Below are 20,603 nucleotides of genomic sequence, written 5' to 3' on the forward strand. Positions count from 1 at the left end.
TTTTAAAATGTTTATTTTTGACAGAGAGAGACAGAGGATGAGCGGGGGAGGGGCAGAGAGAGAGGGAGACACAGAATCCCAAGCAGGCTCCAGGATCTGAGCTGTCAGCACAGAGCCTTACACGGGGTTTGAACTCACAGACCACGAGATCATGACCTGAGCTGAAGTTGGACGCTCAACCAACTGAGCTACCCAGACGCCGCTCTAATGCCAGGCTTTTAAGGAGAAAAAGTTTCCAACACAGGCTGTTAATATTGGTTGTTATGGAGGCCATAGCCTCTACACTACTCAGCAAGTCTAGAATCTGATAATCATGTCAAAGGAGAGGCTTTTGCCTTTGAGAAGAGAAAAATCTACTCTTTCTGGTGGAAGAGGTGGGGATTCATTATGGCAGGTGATATATTATGATGTAATGCTACTGATTTTCCTTTCCCTTTTGCCTTAAGGTAAGGAAACATAAGTGTTTGACTCTAAAATTCTAAATTCAGAAAAAATTCCAGTTTCAAGAAGATTATTCAAATTTGTTTACAAAATCAGGTATAAATTAAAAAGCAATTGACATAAATTGCTTGTTAATAGTTTCTGAGTAAAGACTTAATTGTTCCTAGGCCTTTGTAATTTTTTTCTTTGAATATATTGTAATTCAGCATAATGTTTTTCAAATGGTGACAAACAATACTGGCTATGTTCTTCATCTAAATATTACATTAAAAAAATAAGTGGGATACCTCCTCAGTCAAGCTTTTGCAAAATCATAAACATTGCCACTTGATCAAGGTTTCCTAAAGAAAATAGGGCAGAAATGTACAAATGAGTGCTAGACTATTAAGTTATGCTCTTGTGCTACTGTCTTATATTGAAGAGAATAAACAGGATTTTCTGGGTACATTGAATAAAAGGTTGAATTCTACTTTCCAGTGCCATATAAACTCATATAACTACTGTAGTTTTCCTTCACTTGCAATCACAGTTTGTTATTATATATCTGTGTGCCATTCTAGAGATTGGAGATACAACAGTAAACAACACAAACTCTTTATTCTCATGCAGTTTCCAGTCTGGTGAAGGGATATACTAACAGAAAAAACATACATATATACATACATACATACATAAATAAATAATATAGTATAATTTTGGATAGTTATGAGCTCTTAGAGAAATGGTTACATAGGATAATTCTGGAAGATTTGTTTTAGAAAAGATGATGAAGGCAGACCTCTCAAAGAGGGTGACCTGTGAGCTGAGACCTAAACAGTCTGGTTGAGAGCATTCCAGGCAGAGAATATGGAGATGGAAATGAGTTTGGAGGCATGAAAGGGCAAAAAAGCCAGTGTGGCTGGAATGTCCTATTGTGTGGGGAGGAGGGATGAGAAGGAATGATAGCAGGATCCCATTATGTCCATGGGCCATAAAATAAAAACTTTGTATCTCATTGTATTTTGGCATATTTTAACTGGCAGTATTGGCAGGGAAATAATAAGATCAGATGTACTCCCTTGAGAAGAGAATATGTGATTCTTTAGGGGAGCAAGACTGGAAGCTGGGAGACTAGGTAGGAGGCTATGGCTGTGGTTTGGGCCAGGGTTGCTGTTGGTGTGAAGGAAGGTTTGAGCATGGGAGATAATGTGATTTCTTTAGTCTGGAGGTTGCTTCAATAGGACCTCCCACTGAATTGGCTGTGGAGTAATAGGGAAAGGAAGAACATTTTCCAGGATTTTGGTGTGAACAGATTGTGGTGCTGTTACTGCATTGGGATAAGGAGTGGTTTGGAATGGGAAATCAAGAGTTCAGTTGTAGACTTGTTAAGTATATAATAGATACTAGAACCCAAGTGGTAGTGTCAGTAAGCAATAGATATTCAATTTTGAATCTCTGGGAAGACATCAAGGGTGAAAAATTGGATGAGAGCCACTAGGTTATAAGTGGAATTTAAATCCATGGGACTGAAAGTGATGGAGAAGGAAAAAATGTAATGGAGAAGAGAGGAGGAGCAAAGGCTGTGTTCTGGGCTATGTACTACTTAGAAGAAAGATACAAATGGATAAGCCAGCAAAGGAGACTGGGAAGGCATGGGTTCCTGAGGCAGGAAAAAACTAGGATCTAGCTAGTACAATGCATCACTTGGCACACAGTACATATTCCATACAATCTGCTGAAGAAAAGCATAAATGATTGATCTGCCTTCTGTTCCCTCTGCTTGCCTCTTCATCTCATCTCCCATTCACGCCTGCATCCAGCCCTCCAATCTAAGCAAATAGAGTAACACCTGCAGGACCTCAGTACACCAGACACTCATCCACGCATTTGCACATTTTCTTCTCTCTTCTTTGAATGCCATCTTCCTTCTACTCCCAGTCTCTGGTTCAACTGTGAGTGGTATGCCTGCTCTTGGGAAACCTCCTTGGTCCTTGCCACACAAGGTAAGTCTCCCTTTCGTATGCCCTCAGGGGACCAGGGTCTTACATGTATCATAGTACTTATTACACCATATTACAATTCTCAGTTATCTTTATCTTCCACCAGATTTTGAGTAAGTTGAGGGCTGGGATAGTGTCTCCCATTTTGATATCTCTAGCTAGTACCTAATGTAGGGTCTGACAATAATAGTCACTTCTTAAACAAACAAATAAATAAAGTAATGCTTTTTAAGCAAATAAATGAATGTATGATTCAATTTGTGAGGATCAATTCAACTTCCTAATGACTTTAAGTTGTTCTCCCTGCCTTATGTATTTCCCTCAGCTTCCATGGGCAGGTTTATGTTAGCTTATCAAACCCACAGAAAAAGGGAGCACAACAGGCTCAGAGCTCTCTACATGTGCTTATTTTATTGAAACAGAAGATGCCTTCCATTCTGTACATATCACATCCGCATTTTATATGAGAGAAACCTCCACTGACAAGGCTTTAGAAACATCACCATTGCACTACAGACACAACTTAGATATTACTGGTGTAGAGGAGATAAAAAGCATACAGTGTTGGGAATGCAAGCTGGTGCAGCCACTCTGGAAAACAGTATGGAGGTTCCTCAAAAAATTAAAAATAGAACTACCCTACAACCCAGCAATTGTACTAATAGGTATTTATCCATGGGATACAGGTGTGCTGTTTCAAAGGGACATATGCACCCCAATGTTTAAAGCAGCACTATCAACAATAGCCAAAGTATGGAAAGAGCCTGAATGTCCATCGATGGATGAATGGATAAAGAAGATATGGTATGTATATACAAGGAGTATTACTTGGGAATCAAAAAGAATGAAATCTTGCCATTTGCAACTACGTGGATGGAACTGGAGGGTATTATGCTAAGCGAAATTAGTCAGTCAGAGAAAGATAAATATCATATGACTTCACTCATATAAGGACTTTAAGAGACAAAACAGATGAACATAAGGGAAGGGAAATGAAAATAATATAAAAACAGGGGAGGGGACAAAAAATAAGAGCCTCTTAAATATGGAGAACAAACAGAGGGTTACTGGAGGGGTTTTGGAGGGGGGATGGGCTAAATGGGTAAGGGGCACTAAGGAATCTACTCCTGAAATCATTGCTGCACTATATGCTAACTAATTTGGATGTAAACTAAAAATAAAATAAAATAAAATAAAAAGCATACAGTGTGGTTAAAATCATATCATAAAGTTTCCTTAGCAGTCAGCATTGTTAAATGGGTTTATGTAAAATGCTCCTGTTCTTTTGAAGATATTTCAAAGATCCTTTAAAAATTGTAAAGAAGTCCAATGAATTGGAAAAATTTTACTGGATTGCAATGCTGCTCTATCTCATGTTTAACAATGAGGCAATACTACACACGCACCGTCAACTTTTTAGAGTCGCTGCATCTTAGCCTGCTGCTAAAACACAGATGTGACACAGCTGTGAGGTGGATCCAAGCCCTTCCATGCGGTTCAGATTTCACCAGGACTCTGCAACCAGAGTTCTGTAACCAGGACAGGGAACTATTTCTAGTTTCATTCGCAAATGAATGGGCATGGCAAGACGTAAGAAAGGTTCACATTGAATGGTCATAAATATATAAAGAACAAAGTTAGCTTTGGAGCTAGTGTTAAGAGCTAAAACAGGAACCTATTTTTAAAAAATTTAAAAAGAGGGCTCATGTTCATGTCATTCATCCTTCTTGAATTCTGGTGCAAATGTAAAGAACATCAACCTGTATTTTTTCAGTGTGGGATAAAATTATTTTGTAAATGGCACAGTATTTTTAGCCATTTTAGTTGAACCTTGAGCATTTGCCCAGATTGTGTCTTGTGACGTGTCCCTTGTAACTAGTTTTGTTGAAATGTGTTAACTTCAGTAAGTATACTAATAAAGCAGAGAAAAGCACTGAAGAGTGATAGAGAAAATCTGGGAAGAAGGCTAGGCAACAAGAAACATTAAAGGAATATTCAACCAATAATAAAACATATTAAAATAAAATGTAAAAATATGATAAGATATATAGTTCAGTGGCCAATTAAGACAATGAAGAAGGCCAGATAGAGATGGGAAGAAACTGAAAAGACAGATATAAATACAGTAGGTAAGGAGGAAGATGATTGCTTATCTCTTAAAAAATGCTTCAATCCTAGTGATATATTCTCTTTGAAATTATTATTCTCAGGTCAAATAAAACATTAAAGGATTAAAAATACACTGTCCCTAAGAACTTCACAGCAACACAGATCTAGAAATGGCTTTGGAAGAAACTGGAAAATATAGCCTGGGACTATAGCAGTATGTAAACTTGTTTTTCCCTCTATTAGAACCTTGACAAAGAGCTTGTTAGATAAAGATCTGGTAATGAGAGAACTTTGTTAGCAGTGAAAATGACCCAAGCTGGTGATGTCAATTCATGCAAGGAATTCAACAACAAATCCAACATCCTAACTAGATGTTCTTTTTTCCCATCATGGCTTAAATTGCTGCAGCAGGAATTTACAGTAGACACAAGGAAAATATATATTCTGACTGGCAATATTGCAAGACATCAAAATGGGTCACTTAGGAAAGTTTTGGAATATTCTTTCTTTCTTGGCAACTGCTAAAATTGAACTAAATTAACTAATTGCTAAAATCGCTAAAATAGAACTGATGCTCAGGGATAGCCCTAGGCAAAAGTGGACAACCAGAGACTCTAAGACCATCTCAACAGAAGAAAGGCTTAGAAATCTTGGAATCCAGAGATTCCCAAGCTTGTTTGCACATTGAGTCACCTGGGAATCTTTTCAAAAAGCCCAGATCATAGCCAGGACCAAGGAAATCACAATCTCTGGGGTAGGACACAGGTATCAGGATTTTTGAAAGCTTCCCAGTTATAACATGGTCTCATGTTACAAAAGTAACAACTGAGGCCCAGAGGGAAAGAGACTTTTCCCAGCCTGCCAGGGCAGCTAGGGAAGAGGAGAATTATAACCAAAGTTTGTTGACCCTGATCTGATACAAAAACAAACAACCTTTTTGTATGTTTATGAAATCAATACATTATCATTATAGATAACTTGAAAAAACATTGAAATTGCCAATGGAAGTCAATAATCTCTCAATTTTACCATCTAGAGATAAATTATTAATCATTGTTGATATCTTTGCATTTCCTTCTGCTATTTTCTCAAGGTCCATATATACTTTTAAACTTTTGTAAAAGTTAGGATTATGTTTCTGAGAATAACAGTAGACTTTCTGGAAAGTCCGGAACTAGAGGTACAGGTTGTTTGGGGATACTGAGCCATATCCCTGCTATTTTTCTCCCCCTCCCTCAGGGGACACATAGCATAAGGCCCCATCTTTCCTGACACTTGCATCTAGCCTGAGGACCAAACGGATTCAGGACAGACCATGTAAGCTCTTCCTGAGTAATGATGCAAAGCCCAAGTGTAAGAAGACTGCCTTGTGTAGGTAGTGTCATCACCAGCTGCACACCTAGGTTAGGGACTCTGGGGCTAGAGGAAGCTAGATTGAGAAACTGTGTCTGCTTTTGCTCATGTGGCCATTTTAGTTCCATTATGCATGGGGTCCTTGCCTGAATAAATCAGGACCTCTACCTAAATTTACAGTGGTAAATTTGTGTGTGTGTGTGTGTGTGTGTGTGTGCATAAACACACATTGTGTGTGTTCTCAAACATTCCAGACAACCTGAAGGATGCAAAATTATTATTTTGAATAAGGTACATTCTTATTATTGATCAAAATAATCACTGTGATTTGGTGGATCCATAACATCAAACTTATCTAATAAAAAATATAATTCTAATTTTGAAGGCCATACTGTATTATTGCCACCTGGCCAGTTAAAACTAAAACCTAATTTATGATGTGATTTTTTAAATCTGATGCTCACAATCCAATATCTATTTACTATAAGTAGAGAATAAATGCTTTAGTATCCTAAAACAGCTCATTTTGAAAAGGAAAACAATTCGCTGAAGACAAATGAATCTTAAATGATTTAGAAAAGGAAGTGGTTGTGAGAAGTAAGATGATTCATTTTCAGAAATACTAAATAAAAGTTGTGCTATTTAGTTAAAATAGGTTTACAACCTATTGGAAATATGTATGAAACACAACCACCCTCCCAACATGGAGTCCCAAACCCTTAGACACTTTACTTCCTGGTTCTTCTTCCCCTCTCCATTCCGTTAGCTTTGCAATGAGCATGCACTAAAGAACAGAAGTCCCTGTGTCACCTCAAAGAATGCACTTTTTGCCTTACATGGGCATAGGTGACTTCTGGGTAAGGCTTTAACCTCTGTAGTACTCAGCCAATGAAGAATCAGGGTAGAGACTTGCATGCTAGGAGATAAATTGCCTGGTGTAACTGTCCAGTGTGTGCTTGTCCATCAGACACCCACTCTTGCAATGCAAGAATGTTGATTAAAGCCTCACTTCTTTGTGCTCTGAGTCTCTGTGTCCCCCCCTTTGGGTGACTGGGTTTATTTCTCACAGTGGTTAACTTCAAATGTAATTTTCTCAAGCCCCCTGTACTTTGGGGGCTGCACAAATGATTTCGGTAAACATTCTGTTCCTATCACAGAAACACACCTGAGGTTAACCGGGGGAAACACATTCTGATTGGTTTTACTTATTCTATGAAAATGAAATCTTTTTTCACATTTAGGTTTAATGATAGAGTGATCTACTTATTTCCCTTCTGTCATCAGATCAGGTAGTCAGTCTATATTGTATTATGTTTGCATTTCAGAAACACTTCAGAAACATGGAGAGCTCATCCACTCATCCCTCTACTATGATTACCCAAGTTTTCTGATGTAGTACATAACTGGTGTTTAATAATCATGACATTATGATTTGAGGGCCTGACTTAAGGTTATTTACTTATCCATTTTTACTCTTTGGATGCAAAGTAACTAAGAATTCCCTGTAAGTCTTTTATTCTCAGATTTCATCATGCAATTCAGCATTTCACAGGAAATCTAATTCATCTGAATAAATTGGATGTGTGGTATTGATAATTTCTGTTATGTTTTAATACCTTTCTGCCTTTTACTTACTCTCTGTCCTTGCCTCTCGCCTTTCTATTAAAAAAGATGGCTGCCCTTGGCAGGGACTGATGTGTATTTCAAAGAATAACAAATAGTTTTAATATAAATTAAAATAAACATATTAATAAAAGAAATCTGATGTAAGAAAAAAATACACCTCCAAACTAAATTTCAAGTTCAAATAATTTTTAATATTATTTACTATCTGAATTCTGAATTTCCTCCTTCTATCAATACCTCCCAGGCCAGGAAAAAAACTAGCTCCAAGGGAATGTGTAAACATGGGCCCTAGTTCTGCTTGCCAGTAATCAGCAGTGTGTGCTTGGACGAGTCCCTTAGCATCCCTGAATTTCAACCCTTTCTCTGCAGTGATGGAGTGGGCCCTATAAATCCTTGGTATGAGGTACTAACTCTAACATGGCCTGTGACATCTCTTGTAGGACAGTAACCTCTTCCAGAGAAGACTGGGGACCTCTGGGACCATCATTAAGATCTATGAGGCTTAAGTTTATGTGTCAACTTGACTGGGCCATGCGGTGTCAAGGTTAAACATTATTTCTGGGTGTGTCTGTGAGGGCAGTTCTAGATGGCATTAGCATTTGAATTGTCAGACTAAGGCAGATGGCCATCTTTTATGTGGGTGGGCATCATCTAATCTGTTGAGGGTCTAAACAGAACAAAAAGGCAGAGGAAGGGAGAATTCCTCCTCCCTGCTTATCTGAATGAGCTGGAACATTGGTCTTCTGTCCTCAGACCGGGACTTATACCTTCAGCTCTTCTGGTCCCTAGGTCTTTGGATTTAGACTGGAGCTACACTACCAGATTTCCTGGGTCTCCATCTTGCAGACAGTGGATTGTGGGACTTCTCAGCCTCCATAACTGTGTGAGCCAAGTCTTTCTAATACATCACTCTCCCTCTTCTTCTGTCTTTATATAGCCTACTGATTCTGCTTCTTTGGAGAATCCTAATATAAGATCTAAGAAACTGATGATTGATCACTTGGGAAGAAGAGATAGAACTCGTTACCTTCATGGAAAAGGACTGCTTTCTTAATCAATAGGAAATATTTATTTACTGAACATCAATTATGTATCCAGCATTATATGATATATCATATACCTTAGTCAAATGAATAAAGGAAATTCAAGATGACACTTTGCCCACAGAGAGGTTACTGATTCACCACTGAACTCTCTATGGTTGTGTGTTTGATGCTCTACTTATTAAACCAATGTGCAGCTTAAGTGTCATCAGAAAAGAGATGTCTCTCATCATTTAGTGTTTTGATTTTATTTTATAAAAAGCCTTTCAAAGCCAAAATGGGCAGATAGCTCTACTGAATTAAATATAGAACTGAAGACTAGAACTATTTTATTCCTGACTTCCATTATTTGACAGAAATAAGACATTTAACCTATAGATCTTATTTTTATTCCTTTTCAATAAATTGGGAATAATAATATTCAACATTATAGGAAGTTTTATAGAATACTAATGATTGGTTTATATGGGGCAGCATTGTTATTCAAGAGATGGAGTTTGGAATATTCTAGAGAAATAGAATTACATTATTCTTCCTATAGACACAAACTTCCTAGAGAGTTATTTAATAACTGCTCTTAAAAGTAAAAGAAATCCAGAGGAGAGAGAGAGAGAGAGGGAGGGAGGGAGACAGGCAGAGGGAGAGAAAAAAGATAAAGAGAAGAGGGAGAGGCATTCTAATTTTCCTACAAATATCAGAACTGGAAGGTACCTGTGGCAGAGACTGCTAGCTGTCAGTCAAAATATCCTCTCCTTTCTTCTGTGGTGATAGCACTGTGGTCATTTCCTAGCCTCTCTTATAGTTTGGGGAATGGGTGGTGGTGGTGATGTGATGTGTTTGACTAAGCTCCAGTTAATAGAGTGTGAGTAGATGACATCTGGGCTGGAGCTTTTAGGAAGGTGGGCCTGCCTCCTCCAACGTCTCTTTCCCCTGGTTGGGGGTGGAGCAAGAAAGCACTTGTGACTTGGCTTTGACCGTGCAAGTGAGGATAACACCCTAAGGAACCGGGGTGAATTTTGGCATGGAGCAGATCTGCCTGCTAGTCTGGCACTTTTATTTTTAACAGAAGAAATAAACTATTTTGTTTGAGCAATTGCATTTTGAGGAATATTGTATGGCTGCTAGTGTTACCCTAACTAATACTGGGTCTCACAATCATCAATCCCAGTGTTTCTGAAACTTGAGTCATTTGATCCTAACTACAATTTATCATTTCCATATTCTATCTTATTTACTTAATGTATGTTGTAATTGATACAGTTCTTTTATTTAAATAGGTGAAGTCTACTCTATCCTTGTCTAAATTATGTCCACAAAGTCATCAGTTTGAAGTTCTAGTTATATTTTTCTAGTATATGTTAAAATAAATGCATAATTATTAAAATGCTCATCCATTTTCCACCTAATCTTATAGACCAACTACATAAAACACAATCTAATTCAAACCTCTCATTTTACTGATGAGAAAGCTGAGGCCCAAATGGTAAGATACTGGCATGGGTAGAACCAGGATCCACGTCTAATTTGAGACTTTTCCCATGTACATTATATGCTATCTCACCTTTTCCAGATGAGTTTAACATGTGATTCCTGTGTACAGAATCTTCCAACAAATGGTTTAAATTACTTTCAACTACGGTCTGACCGATCTTTAGAGAATCTCTTTGAAGAGGAAGGGATAAAAATTATTGTCCAGGTTTAGTCAATGCACAGGGCACAGAACAGTCTGTAACCGCTCAAGGCTGGCTCAGATGGAGTGTGTATCTTTTCATGTTCACCTTCTTTTGCACCAATTCACTTAGTAAATGTCTGTTGATGAGATCATGTCCAGAATGCAGATCCTATATTTCTCTGATTTGGAGTTAAGGTCTTTTTTGGTCTGGAGCTTATATCCAAGCTACTTTTTGGTCTGAAGCTAGTATACAAATATGATGGTCTAGAAGACCAATCCATGGATAACTGAGGTTTTGTTAGAATGGGTCAAGTTAAAGATTTTATTACTTTAGCATTTACACAGTGGAAGAATATGATAACCATCCATAGCACTGACTTTAAAAAAATACAGGCAGACTCTAAATAACTCTCTTCCTTTAAATAGATCATCTGCCCATAAATTTATTTAAGACCATCTTACACCTCTTTATACTTTCATCCATATCACCTATGAGGGTTTATCACAAATTATTCTGCAATAATTCTTCTCTATGCTTCATATTATTTTGGAAATTTGTTTGTGTAAAATGAAAGGAAAATGAATCAATATGAGAAAAAAGGAACTTTTGCCAGCTTCCCAATGCACAGTATCCCAAGTTTGCAGAATACATCTAATCTTTATGTAATCTATGTACAAGTAGACATGGGAAGCATGTTCACTAACATGACATTATAAGCTTTGGGATATCTGTATCCTGGTAGTTAATCTCAAGATTCCTTCAATATTGCCCAAAGAATGTTTTCAGATATTTTCAAAAGATTTTCTCCTCTTTGGATATTGAATCTAAGTCAGAATGATTTAAGTAATGTTTAATCCATTAATCTCTTCTACATTCTTCAAAGAGGTGACACTGTCATAGAAAGCAAAAGGAAATATGAGGGGGTGATAAAGGCAGGTAATTGTCATGGTAGGAGTACACCCAAGTCAGTAGTGTTTTACATAATCTTATATTAATCAAAACAGTTGGAGGATGGTCTCCAATTTCCTTCAATCTTTTACTATTTCTGAGGTTCCTATCAGATCCATGGTAGATATGCACAGAATAACTTCACGTGAAAACAAAATTTCTATATGGAAAGAACTTTTTAGCTTATGTCACTAGAACTGGATTTAACTGTTGGGTTGTTTTGAATATGGAGAGATAAAGAAGGTCACCCATATTTCTAGAAAAAGGAATTCTTTTACTATCCATGTTCATTAGTGTTAACACTAATTACCAATTTGCCTGTGATTTCTCATAAAGCTCTGCTAGAAGGAAAGTTAGCCTGATGCCTGAAGGGAAGTTATCTTGAGGGCCATGTCCTTTGTGATAGGACATAGAAATGGAAAAAATGAGACTTGTCATGAAGAGATGTGTAGACACTGTGAAGAAGAAAAGGCAAGACCCTGACCAGATCCATGGTGAAGGGATGAATATGTCCCTAAGGAACGTGGACTGTCACTAAATGGTCTTTGTTCATACTCCCTTGGGGATCAGAGAAGATAAATTGAGAACCAGAATAAATGGGAGGGGGTGGTTTGAAAGACTGCATTCTAGGGTGAATGAATACCTTCTTTCTATTCTACAAGGGTAATCTTTCCATTTTTGAAGTACTGAAATGGATTGGGAATGGAGATGAGGAAGAGTATGAAATAGAATGGGGCTTGGAGGAGTAGAACAACACAATAATTATTTGCTTAGTAAATTAACCCAACATGTAGCAACTTAAACAAACATTTACTATGTCATACGGCTTCTGAGGGAGTCAGGACTTTGGGAGTAGCTTAGCTGGGTGACTCTTACTTGGGGTCTCTCCTGAGGTTGGGCTTAGGCTGTTGGCTGGGACTGCAGTCATCTAAAAGCTTAATGGGGTTTGGGGAGATCCACTTCAAAGATGGCTCACACACGTGGCTGTTGAAAGGAGGCATCAGGTCCTCCCTGACTGTTGGTAGAATGCTTTGCTTCTCAACTGCCAAGGGTTCTCATGACATGGCAGCTGGATTTCCTCCAGAGCAAGTGAGCAGAGAGAGAAAGAGAGAGAGAGCGAGCGAGAATGAGGCTACAGTAGCTTGTATGACCTAATCTTCAAAGTCACACACCATGGCTTTGACTTTATTCTATTTATGAAAAGTGAATCACTAAGCCCAGCCCACACTCAAGAGAAGGAGAACTAAGCTCCATGTTTTGAAGGGAATGTCAAAGAATTTGTGGACATTTTAAACTACCACATGCAATATCACAAGTGAGGCTCAACAGGAGAATTGGGCCTGAGGAGAAATCAGATTTCTAGAATTTAAAGGTTTTAGTAGACTCAATTAATTAGCCAAGAGGATTTAAAATTACACTTCCTGTTCTTTTTCTTGCTTCTGACCACTATATTCCTTTTGTCTGTGCATCTTCATTTTTCCTTATTCACACATGTCATTATTCTTTTTCAAAATTTGCTCACAAGGATCCCTCCCTCTGGGTAAAATTAGAGCTGTGAAAACATTGATTAAAACGTGTACAATAAGCATTATGACAGTATTGGGACCAAGTGAAATGTGACTTTGATTCCAGGGATACAAAGTTCATCTTCTGTTAGTAGGTTTGTGACATTTCTTAAGCACCCACTAATGAAGAGATGCTTGGATGAAATACATGCATTTGAGGAATCAATTGCTAATTTGTTCCTTTATGCATCCAGCAAAAATTTGTAGGGCCTAGCTCTGCACCAGACTCTCTGAAAGGTGCTGAGGGCATAAAGAAGGATGCAACATGGTCCTGCCTGGAAGAAGTCAAAGCCTAGTGTGGAGGTGGCCATGTAAACCCATAGTAGCAACATCATGTGATAAGCTATACTTGAGTGATCCCCTGAGCTGTGTGCATATATCTGTGATTCTTCCAGCTCTTTAAGGGCAGAGGCTGTCTTATTCAATTTTGTATTCTTAGCACCCAGCATAGTGCCTGGCCTATAGAAGGAGCTTAATTTGTTACTAAGAACGAATTTGTTACTAAATCCAGTTAATTTGAAGGCTGGGGCACCTAGAGAGACTAACCAGCAAAATACAATACTACCAGATGCTGGCTCTTTCCTTCCCTGCTAAATAGGGATAAGGATATACTTTTCATGTGTGGTTGCAAGTGTGCTGACTGCCCATGTGACTTCTCTCTCCTCCACAGATGCAACACAGTTCCCACTAGGGATCTCCATTCCTGGGAGGCAGCTTCAGGCCTCATTGAGCTCCCAGGGCTCCTTCCCTGCTTCTCACTTCTGAGACTCCTTGTGCATCCTTCCTAGAGACCCATTGTAGCTGACAGTGCATTAGCTAGATGCTGGCTAGAAAGAAAATCCAGAGGAAAGTAAGTTACTTTCCCTTCTTGTTCAGGGAAGATTTTTCTTTTAAAGTCTAGAATATGAGGGGCACTTGTACCCCAATGTTTATAGCAGCACTCTCAACAATAGCCAAATTATGGAAAGAGCCTAAATGTCCATCAACTGATGAATGCATAAAGAAATTGTGGTTTATATACACAATGGAATACTACATGGCAATGAGAAAGAATGAAATATGGCGTTTTGTAGCAACGTGGATGGAACTGGAGAGTGTGATGCTAAGTGAAATAAGCCATACAGAGAAGGACAGATACCATATGGTTTCACTCTTAGGTGGATCCTGAGAAACTTGGTGGAAACCCATGGGGGAGGGGAAGAAAAAAAAAAAAAGAGGTTAGAGTGGGAGAGACCCAAAGCATAAGAGACTGTTAAAAACTGAGAACAGGGGGCGCCTGGATGGCGCAGTCGGTTAAGCGTCCGACTTCAGCCAGGTCACGATCTCGCGGTCCGTGAGTTCGAGCCCCGCGTCAGGCTCTGGGCTGATGGCTCGGAGCCTGGAGCCTGTTTCCGATTCTGTGTCTCCCTCTCTTTCTGCCCCTCCCCCGTTCATGCTCTGGCTTTCTCTGTCCCAAAATAAATAAAACGTTGAAAAAAAAAAATTAAAAAAAAAAAAAAAAAAAAAAAAAAAAAAAAAAAAAAACTGAGAACAGGGGCGCCTGGGTGGCACAGTCTGTTGAGCGTCTGACTTCAGCCAGGTCACGATCTCGCGGTCCGTGAGTTCGAGCCCCGCGTCGGGCTCTGGGCTGATGGCTCGGAGCCTGGAGCCTGTTTCCGATTCTGTGTCTCCCTCTCTCTCTGCCCCTCCCCCGTTCATGCTCTGTCTCTCTCTGTCCCAAAAATAAATAAAAAACGTTGAAAAAAAAATTTTTTTTTGAAAAAAAAAAAAAAAAAAAAAAAAAACAGAACAAACTGAGGGTTGATGGCGGGTGGGAGGGAGGGGAGGGTGGGTGATGGGTATTGACGAGGGCACCTTTTGGGATGAGCACTGGGTGTTGTATGGAAACCAATTTGACAATAAATTTCATATATTGAAAAAAAAATTAAAAAAATAAATAAATTAAAAAAAAAGTCTAGAATATGAATATTTGGTTCTATGTCCTAAAATTACACTTTTGAACAGAGATGAAGTTTTGGTGATTTTTCAATAAAATGGAAGATATAGAGGCAAAAGCATCCTCCCCCTCCACCGTACAAAGCCTTACTTGATTTAACAGTTCAGCTTGAGCCTAAGCAATGTCAGCCTTTGCACATAAACAGATTCCCAGCTCATTTAAGGTATGCAATAAATGTGCATGTGGCATTAGATGTCTTTTCTCTAGTAGAAGAGACTATTTTTGAGCATTTTAGCTCAAACATTATTTGATTTGTACATTGTCATGTATTATGCTGTGGAAGCAAAAACCAGTTCGTACCATGTAAAATATAAAACATGCCTAATATTACTCATGGCAAGGACTGGTCAGTGCTACCTGCATTGTTATAAATGTGTCTCACTGACTGATGTTGAGATGAGGACAACCACACAAGACACTTCAGCATAGCCTTGGCCGAAATCCATATGCCATAGACAGGATTGTTTGCCTCCAATCAGCAATGAAAATGTAAATACTAAATTATATTAGGAGGTGATATGGTACTTTACATGCAACAACAGAGAGAAGGAAGTGCTGACCACATTATGTGATTAACAATCAGCCAGCCATCCATTAATTCAACAAGTATTTACTGAATACCTACTAGGTACCAGATATTGTTCTAGACATCAGGGTAGAGTGGTAAATAAGAGACAAGTTCCCCTTTCTCACGGAGGTTACATTTTAAAGTAAAAAGACAGACAACAAACTGACAGAAACAAACAAGAAAAGACCCAGTGATAAATATAAGGATGAAAAACAAAAGTCTAGGCTCTGTGATAGCAACTGGGTGGTCAGGTTCAGCTTTTCTGAGGCATTGGCACTCAAGCTAACATCTGGATGACAAGAAGAAAACTGCCACATGAAGATCTGGGGGGAGTGGGTTCCCACAGAAGACAGAGTAGGGCAATGAGGTTGTCGTGTGAGAGGAACAGAGGGAAGCCCCTGAGGCTCATCAGGGGACTGAGGAGCAGAAGGAGCTGGAAAGGGCACCGGTATCAGGTCAAGAGCTAGGATGGCGACAGAAAAATAGGGTTTAAAGATGGAATAAAACATGAAATAGAAGGAATATTGGAAACAGATGATATAAAAATATAAGATAGAGACTTCGGAAAAATTCAGCTTGCTCCAGGCATGATTTTCCTATGTCTTACTAGTGTGAGAACCATCTCTAATAAAGCCAATCCACAGCACCTTTCTTTATTTGTTTTGCGATGAAGAATGAGGCACTTTTCGTTCTTTTAAGAATCTCATGCCCCACTACAGTGTCTACAACTTACCAGTTTTCCCTTGATTACCAACATAATACATGTTTAAGATGGAACATTTGGAAAATACAGATAAGCTAATGGAAGAAGTAAGATCACTCCAAACCCAGCCTGCCAATATAACTGCTGTTAACAGATTCTCTTTATGCTTATAAATTGCAGTAATTCAGAATATGGGCCCTGGAGTCTGGGTGAAAACCATGGCTTAGAAACTTGCTAAATGAGTGTTACTCATTTTTCAATCGATCGTAGTTGCTTATAAAATGCTATAGAAATGTCTGAAATCTCTTTAAACCTCAGTTTTCTCATCTGCAAAACGGGAATAGTAATGTTACCTTCTTCATAAGACTACTATGAGGATTAAACGAGATCATCCATATAATTCTCCTGACTGGCACACTGTATGCACTTTAACATGTTAGGCATTATGCCATTTTCATTTTACAAAGTTGGGATCATATTGTAAAACTGTCAGTAAAATGCATTATTATTCCAATCATCACTGGACATTTTTACATGATCTTAAATATTTTCCATAATGTAGTTTTTAATGGTTACACAGCATTTTACTATAGAGATATAATTTAGCTAATTCTCTATTCTGGGACACTTAAGCTGATTCCAAATTTTCACTATTTAAAAAATTATTGTAAAATTTCACGCTTATTTCTCTAGGATAAATTCTGAGTGGCTGGGTCAAAGGCTGGGTCATGTATACTTTGATGCCTTTCATCATATCCTCTCCATGAATTAGATTATACCCTTGGATAAGAATAATGTTAGGAAGTAAAGAGTCCACATACAGGTGAAGTTTTGTAGGTCTGATTTACCACCAGCTTAGTGAAATACTCCCCTCTATCCCCTGCCTTTTTTCTCCACACCTGTTCATACCTTCTGATCAGCAACATCTTCCCTCATTCCCTAAGAAAGCTTCTCAGTTCCAGGCTTCCAGATGAGCCAATCTGCTTACAATTTTCTGATTTGCTGGGAATTCTTTACTTACAAATTCATTTCCCTTGAAGCCATAAACTCATAGGATTTTAGTATATTAGAAATCCAAGCCCCTCATCTCACAGATGAGCAAACTAAAGTTGACGGAGCAAGTGATTTGTCCAAGTTGGTCCTCTGGTCCATGCTGTTAGACAGCTAGGCTGGGTTGGCTCATTTCTTTATCTCTAATACCTAGTTCAGAAGTTAGCACATGCAGACAGTCAGTGTTTGGTGAATGAATAACAACTTGAAGTGACTTACAGCCTCCAAGGATTCTAAACTGGAAAGGACCATAGAAGTGTGGAAACTGAAGCCCATATTGGTTGATGAAATGTATGTTGTCATTTAGCTATTAGTGATAAGTTGGAATAACACATCAGTTTCTCAATTCCCAGGAGAGACAAGGAGAAGCCAAGAGAAGGCTTTGTGGGGTCAGGTGGACATCATGTAGAGAAGGGATTAAATTAATTCTGCCTTGTTCCAGAGAGCAAAGCCAAGACGAAAGAGAAATGGAAGTTGCTGGTAGGCCAATTTCAGCATAATACATGGAAGAGCTTTTTAATGGTTAGTACTGTCCAAAATAGAAACACATTTTCTAGAAAAGAAGTTGCCCCTAATTTGAAGTATTCAAATAGAAACAGGGTATGTTTGAATAAATAATTTGTTAAGTGTGTTTGAAAAGAAACGAATTTTGTTCCATGTGCCTGCTTGGGATAGATAACTACTAAGGCCTCCCCAAAACTAAGGTGAAATGATTTTATGAATATATGTACACATACACACAGATGGATAAATGAATAATTTTTTCCTTATTGATATGTTATTTTGTAATTAGGTCTTTTGAGTTGAACCCATTGTGTTTCTCATTATAAATGGGACCAGATAAATTCTAATGTCTTTACTGACCCAAGATTCTATGGTTCTAAATCATCTTTTTGGTGATAATTCAGTGTGCTACACATAGTAGGAATTCAAAAGATGAATTTAAATTAGCTCTTAAGTCTGGAAAAATCTACATTTAAGATAAATTGAGTTACAGGCTCAATGAGTTGAACAATTTGATTGCACTCAGCTGGTCTCAGTCAAATATATCAATTGATCACATTCAAGAACACTAATGCATTAACTTTTTTTAAACTAAAAAGGGATAAAATTAAAAGAAGAAATTTGGTGAATTGTATTGTGATGAGATAAAGTTGTTCTTACTGGATTGATGAATGATGATATTAAATTATGGCTAGAATTATTTCCTAGACTATAAAACCTTTCAATATGAAACTGCAAATATGATTTAATTGCACTTCAAGTATGGAGTTACTGAAAGACTGCTCATAGTATAATAATTTCATCCAAATCCTAGTGGTAAGATAGCCACATAAATGAACCATATCACAGGAATACTTTAAATTTTCAAGATTTCAAATCATTGATGGAAATAGAGATCCTAAAAAATTCATACTTGGGTTTGGTGAAAAGCTCCACTCTTACATAGCAATCTAGCAAAGCTTTGATGAGTATCATAGATGGTGTCTGTAATGTACTCTTTGTGATTCCAACCAGGGAGGAAATTGATAAAAAGACAGCAAAGGTTGCTTCTTTGGGGGCTTCTCTTCCTTCTTTCCCCTTTTCTTCCTCTTTCTGTTTATGCTTTTCTTATTAGGAGGCTAAAAAAAGGGGGGGTGCCTGGGTGGTTCAGTTGGTTAAGCGTCCAACTTCAGCTCAGGTCATGCTGTCACGTTTTCTGAGTCTAAGCCCTGCGTCAGGCTCTGTGCTGACAGCTCAGAGCCTAGACCCTGCTTCAGATTCTGTGTCTTCCTCTCTCTCTGCCCCTCCTCTGCTTGCTCTCTGCCTCAAAAATAAATAAACATTAGAACAATTTTTAAAAAGAAATAAATATTCAAATGAAGCATTTCATTTGATTTATCAACATTGCCATTGTTTTGGACAATCTTAATAGTAAAAATTTATGACTCGAGTCAAGATGGGATATCCACTGGCTAGAATATCTCATAGAATACCTAAGCCTTGCTTTTTACCTCACTCAGTTAGAAAAATGTATATTTCAGGAGGAACATGAATTTCTCTGCCTTTCAGACATTGTGCTGGATGCTAGAGAGACAGAAATATCAAGCATGAAACTTGGCCTCACAGAGGCATAGCAAATTCATTGCATAGGTTCATCATGGAACACAGATGAGGCTCAGAGATCTTTCTGACCCAGGACTTCAGGCAGATTGTTAAGCTATCACAGAATTGGCACAGGAATTAGCATTTATTAGTCATCCAAGTCAGAAGTTCTCTGGTAACAGATCTTATTCTAATAATCATTATCATGGTTACTTCGTGTCATTAAAGTAAGACTCATTTCATTTGTATCCTGCTGAAGTCTGAATTTTTGAATTCCACTCCCAGCAACAGGAAACAGAAAAAATAATTTAAAAAGAAAGTTACCTCCACTGCTGCTTTTGCCCTTTCAAATTCTTCTTCTAAGGAGTGGTTTCTGGAAAGTAATGCACTTCCCCAGCGCTGTTCTTTGGTCAATCGAGCCTGAAATAAACCAAACGCATGGTGTCATACTACTGGAATTACTGAATACAAAAGTACAAATATTTTTCCTTTTCTCATATTTACCTACAGTTTAAGAAGCATCTGCAAAGGATGCTATTTTTGGAGTACTTTGCAGGCATGATGTTACCCAAACTGGATGGTACCAAAATGTGTATGAGCCTGCATGCATGATTCTTCTAAGAGTGGGTCTTAGCCCTGGTCATGTTAAAACCAAAGCCCAGGCCCAGCCTCCCAAAGATCTTACTTTCATTGGTCATGGTTCTAGGCATTGATATTTTAGTAGCCTTCCAATAGGATTCTAATATGCAGCTAAGATGGAGAATCTCCATTAGAAGCCTAGACCTAAAAACTGATATTCAGGCTTCCAGTTAGTTAGGACTAGCTTCAGGTAAAACTAAGCTGCAGAGATGGAAGGTGCTGCTAAACCTTTTTCCTTACGTACACAGCAGATCTTCATGGTGAATTCTCTTTCCTTTGCCTTCCCTCTATTGGCACACCTCTGCCTCATGTCCAATATCCTCAGGACATTGCTCTGTTAAGTGGTAGTCACTTAGATAAGATCATGTTTGTTAATGTCAACAAGTTTGTCACAATTAACAGACATTGTGAAAGACATCTTCACTTAGCTAAATGCAAATATTCAGAAGACCAGCCTCCAGCCCCACAAAGATCTGCTGGAATTTTTTAAATGTTGCTAATTTTTTTTTTAAATTTTTTTTTAACGTTTATTTATTTTTGGGACAGAGAGAGACAGAGCATGAACGGGGGAGGGGCAGAGAGAGAGGGAGACACAGAATCGGAAGCAGGCTCCAGGCTCTGAGCCATCAGTCCAGAGCCTGACTCGGGGCTCGAACTCACGGACCGTGAGATCGTGACCCGAGCTGAAGTCGGACGCCCAACTGACTGAGCCACCCAGGCGCCCCTAAATGTTGTTAATTTTTAATTTCACAAAAACTAAATATATTCTTTTTGAAAAAAATTAATGTTTTCAAAATCATGGAAAATAAGAGGTGTACCTCTAGA

General features: G+C 38.3%; 1 protein-coding gene across 11 annotated transcripts in view; it reads right to left on the reverse strand.

Annotated features, from left to right (window-relative positions):
* PEX5L (peroxisomal biogenesis factor 5 like) overlaps positions 1-20,603 on the reverse strand; it is a 231,018-nt gene that overhangs the window by 49,580 nt on the left and 160,835 nt on the right. For all 11 annotated transcript variants that reach the window (XM_058730586.1, XM_058730590.1, XM_058730585.1 and 8 more), the window contains one exon: positions 19,464-19,559. In XM_058730586.1, coding sequence (XP_058586569.1) covers positions 19,464-19,559 — 96 coding nt within the window. The remainder of the gene's footprint in view (positions 1-19,463; positions 19,560-20,603) is intronic.

This window comes from Neofelis nebulosa, chromosome 5, assembly GCF_028018385.1.
Source record: "Neofelis nebulosa isolate mNeoNeb1 chromosome 5, mNeoNeb1.pri, whole genome shotgun sequence".
In the NCBI taxonomy this organism is placed as follows: Eukaryota; Metazoa; Chordata; class Mammalia; order Carnivora; family Felidae; genus Neofelis; species Neofelis nebulosa.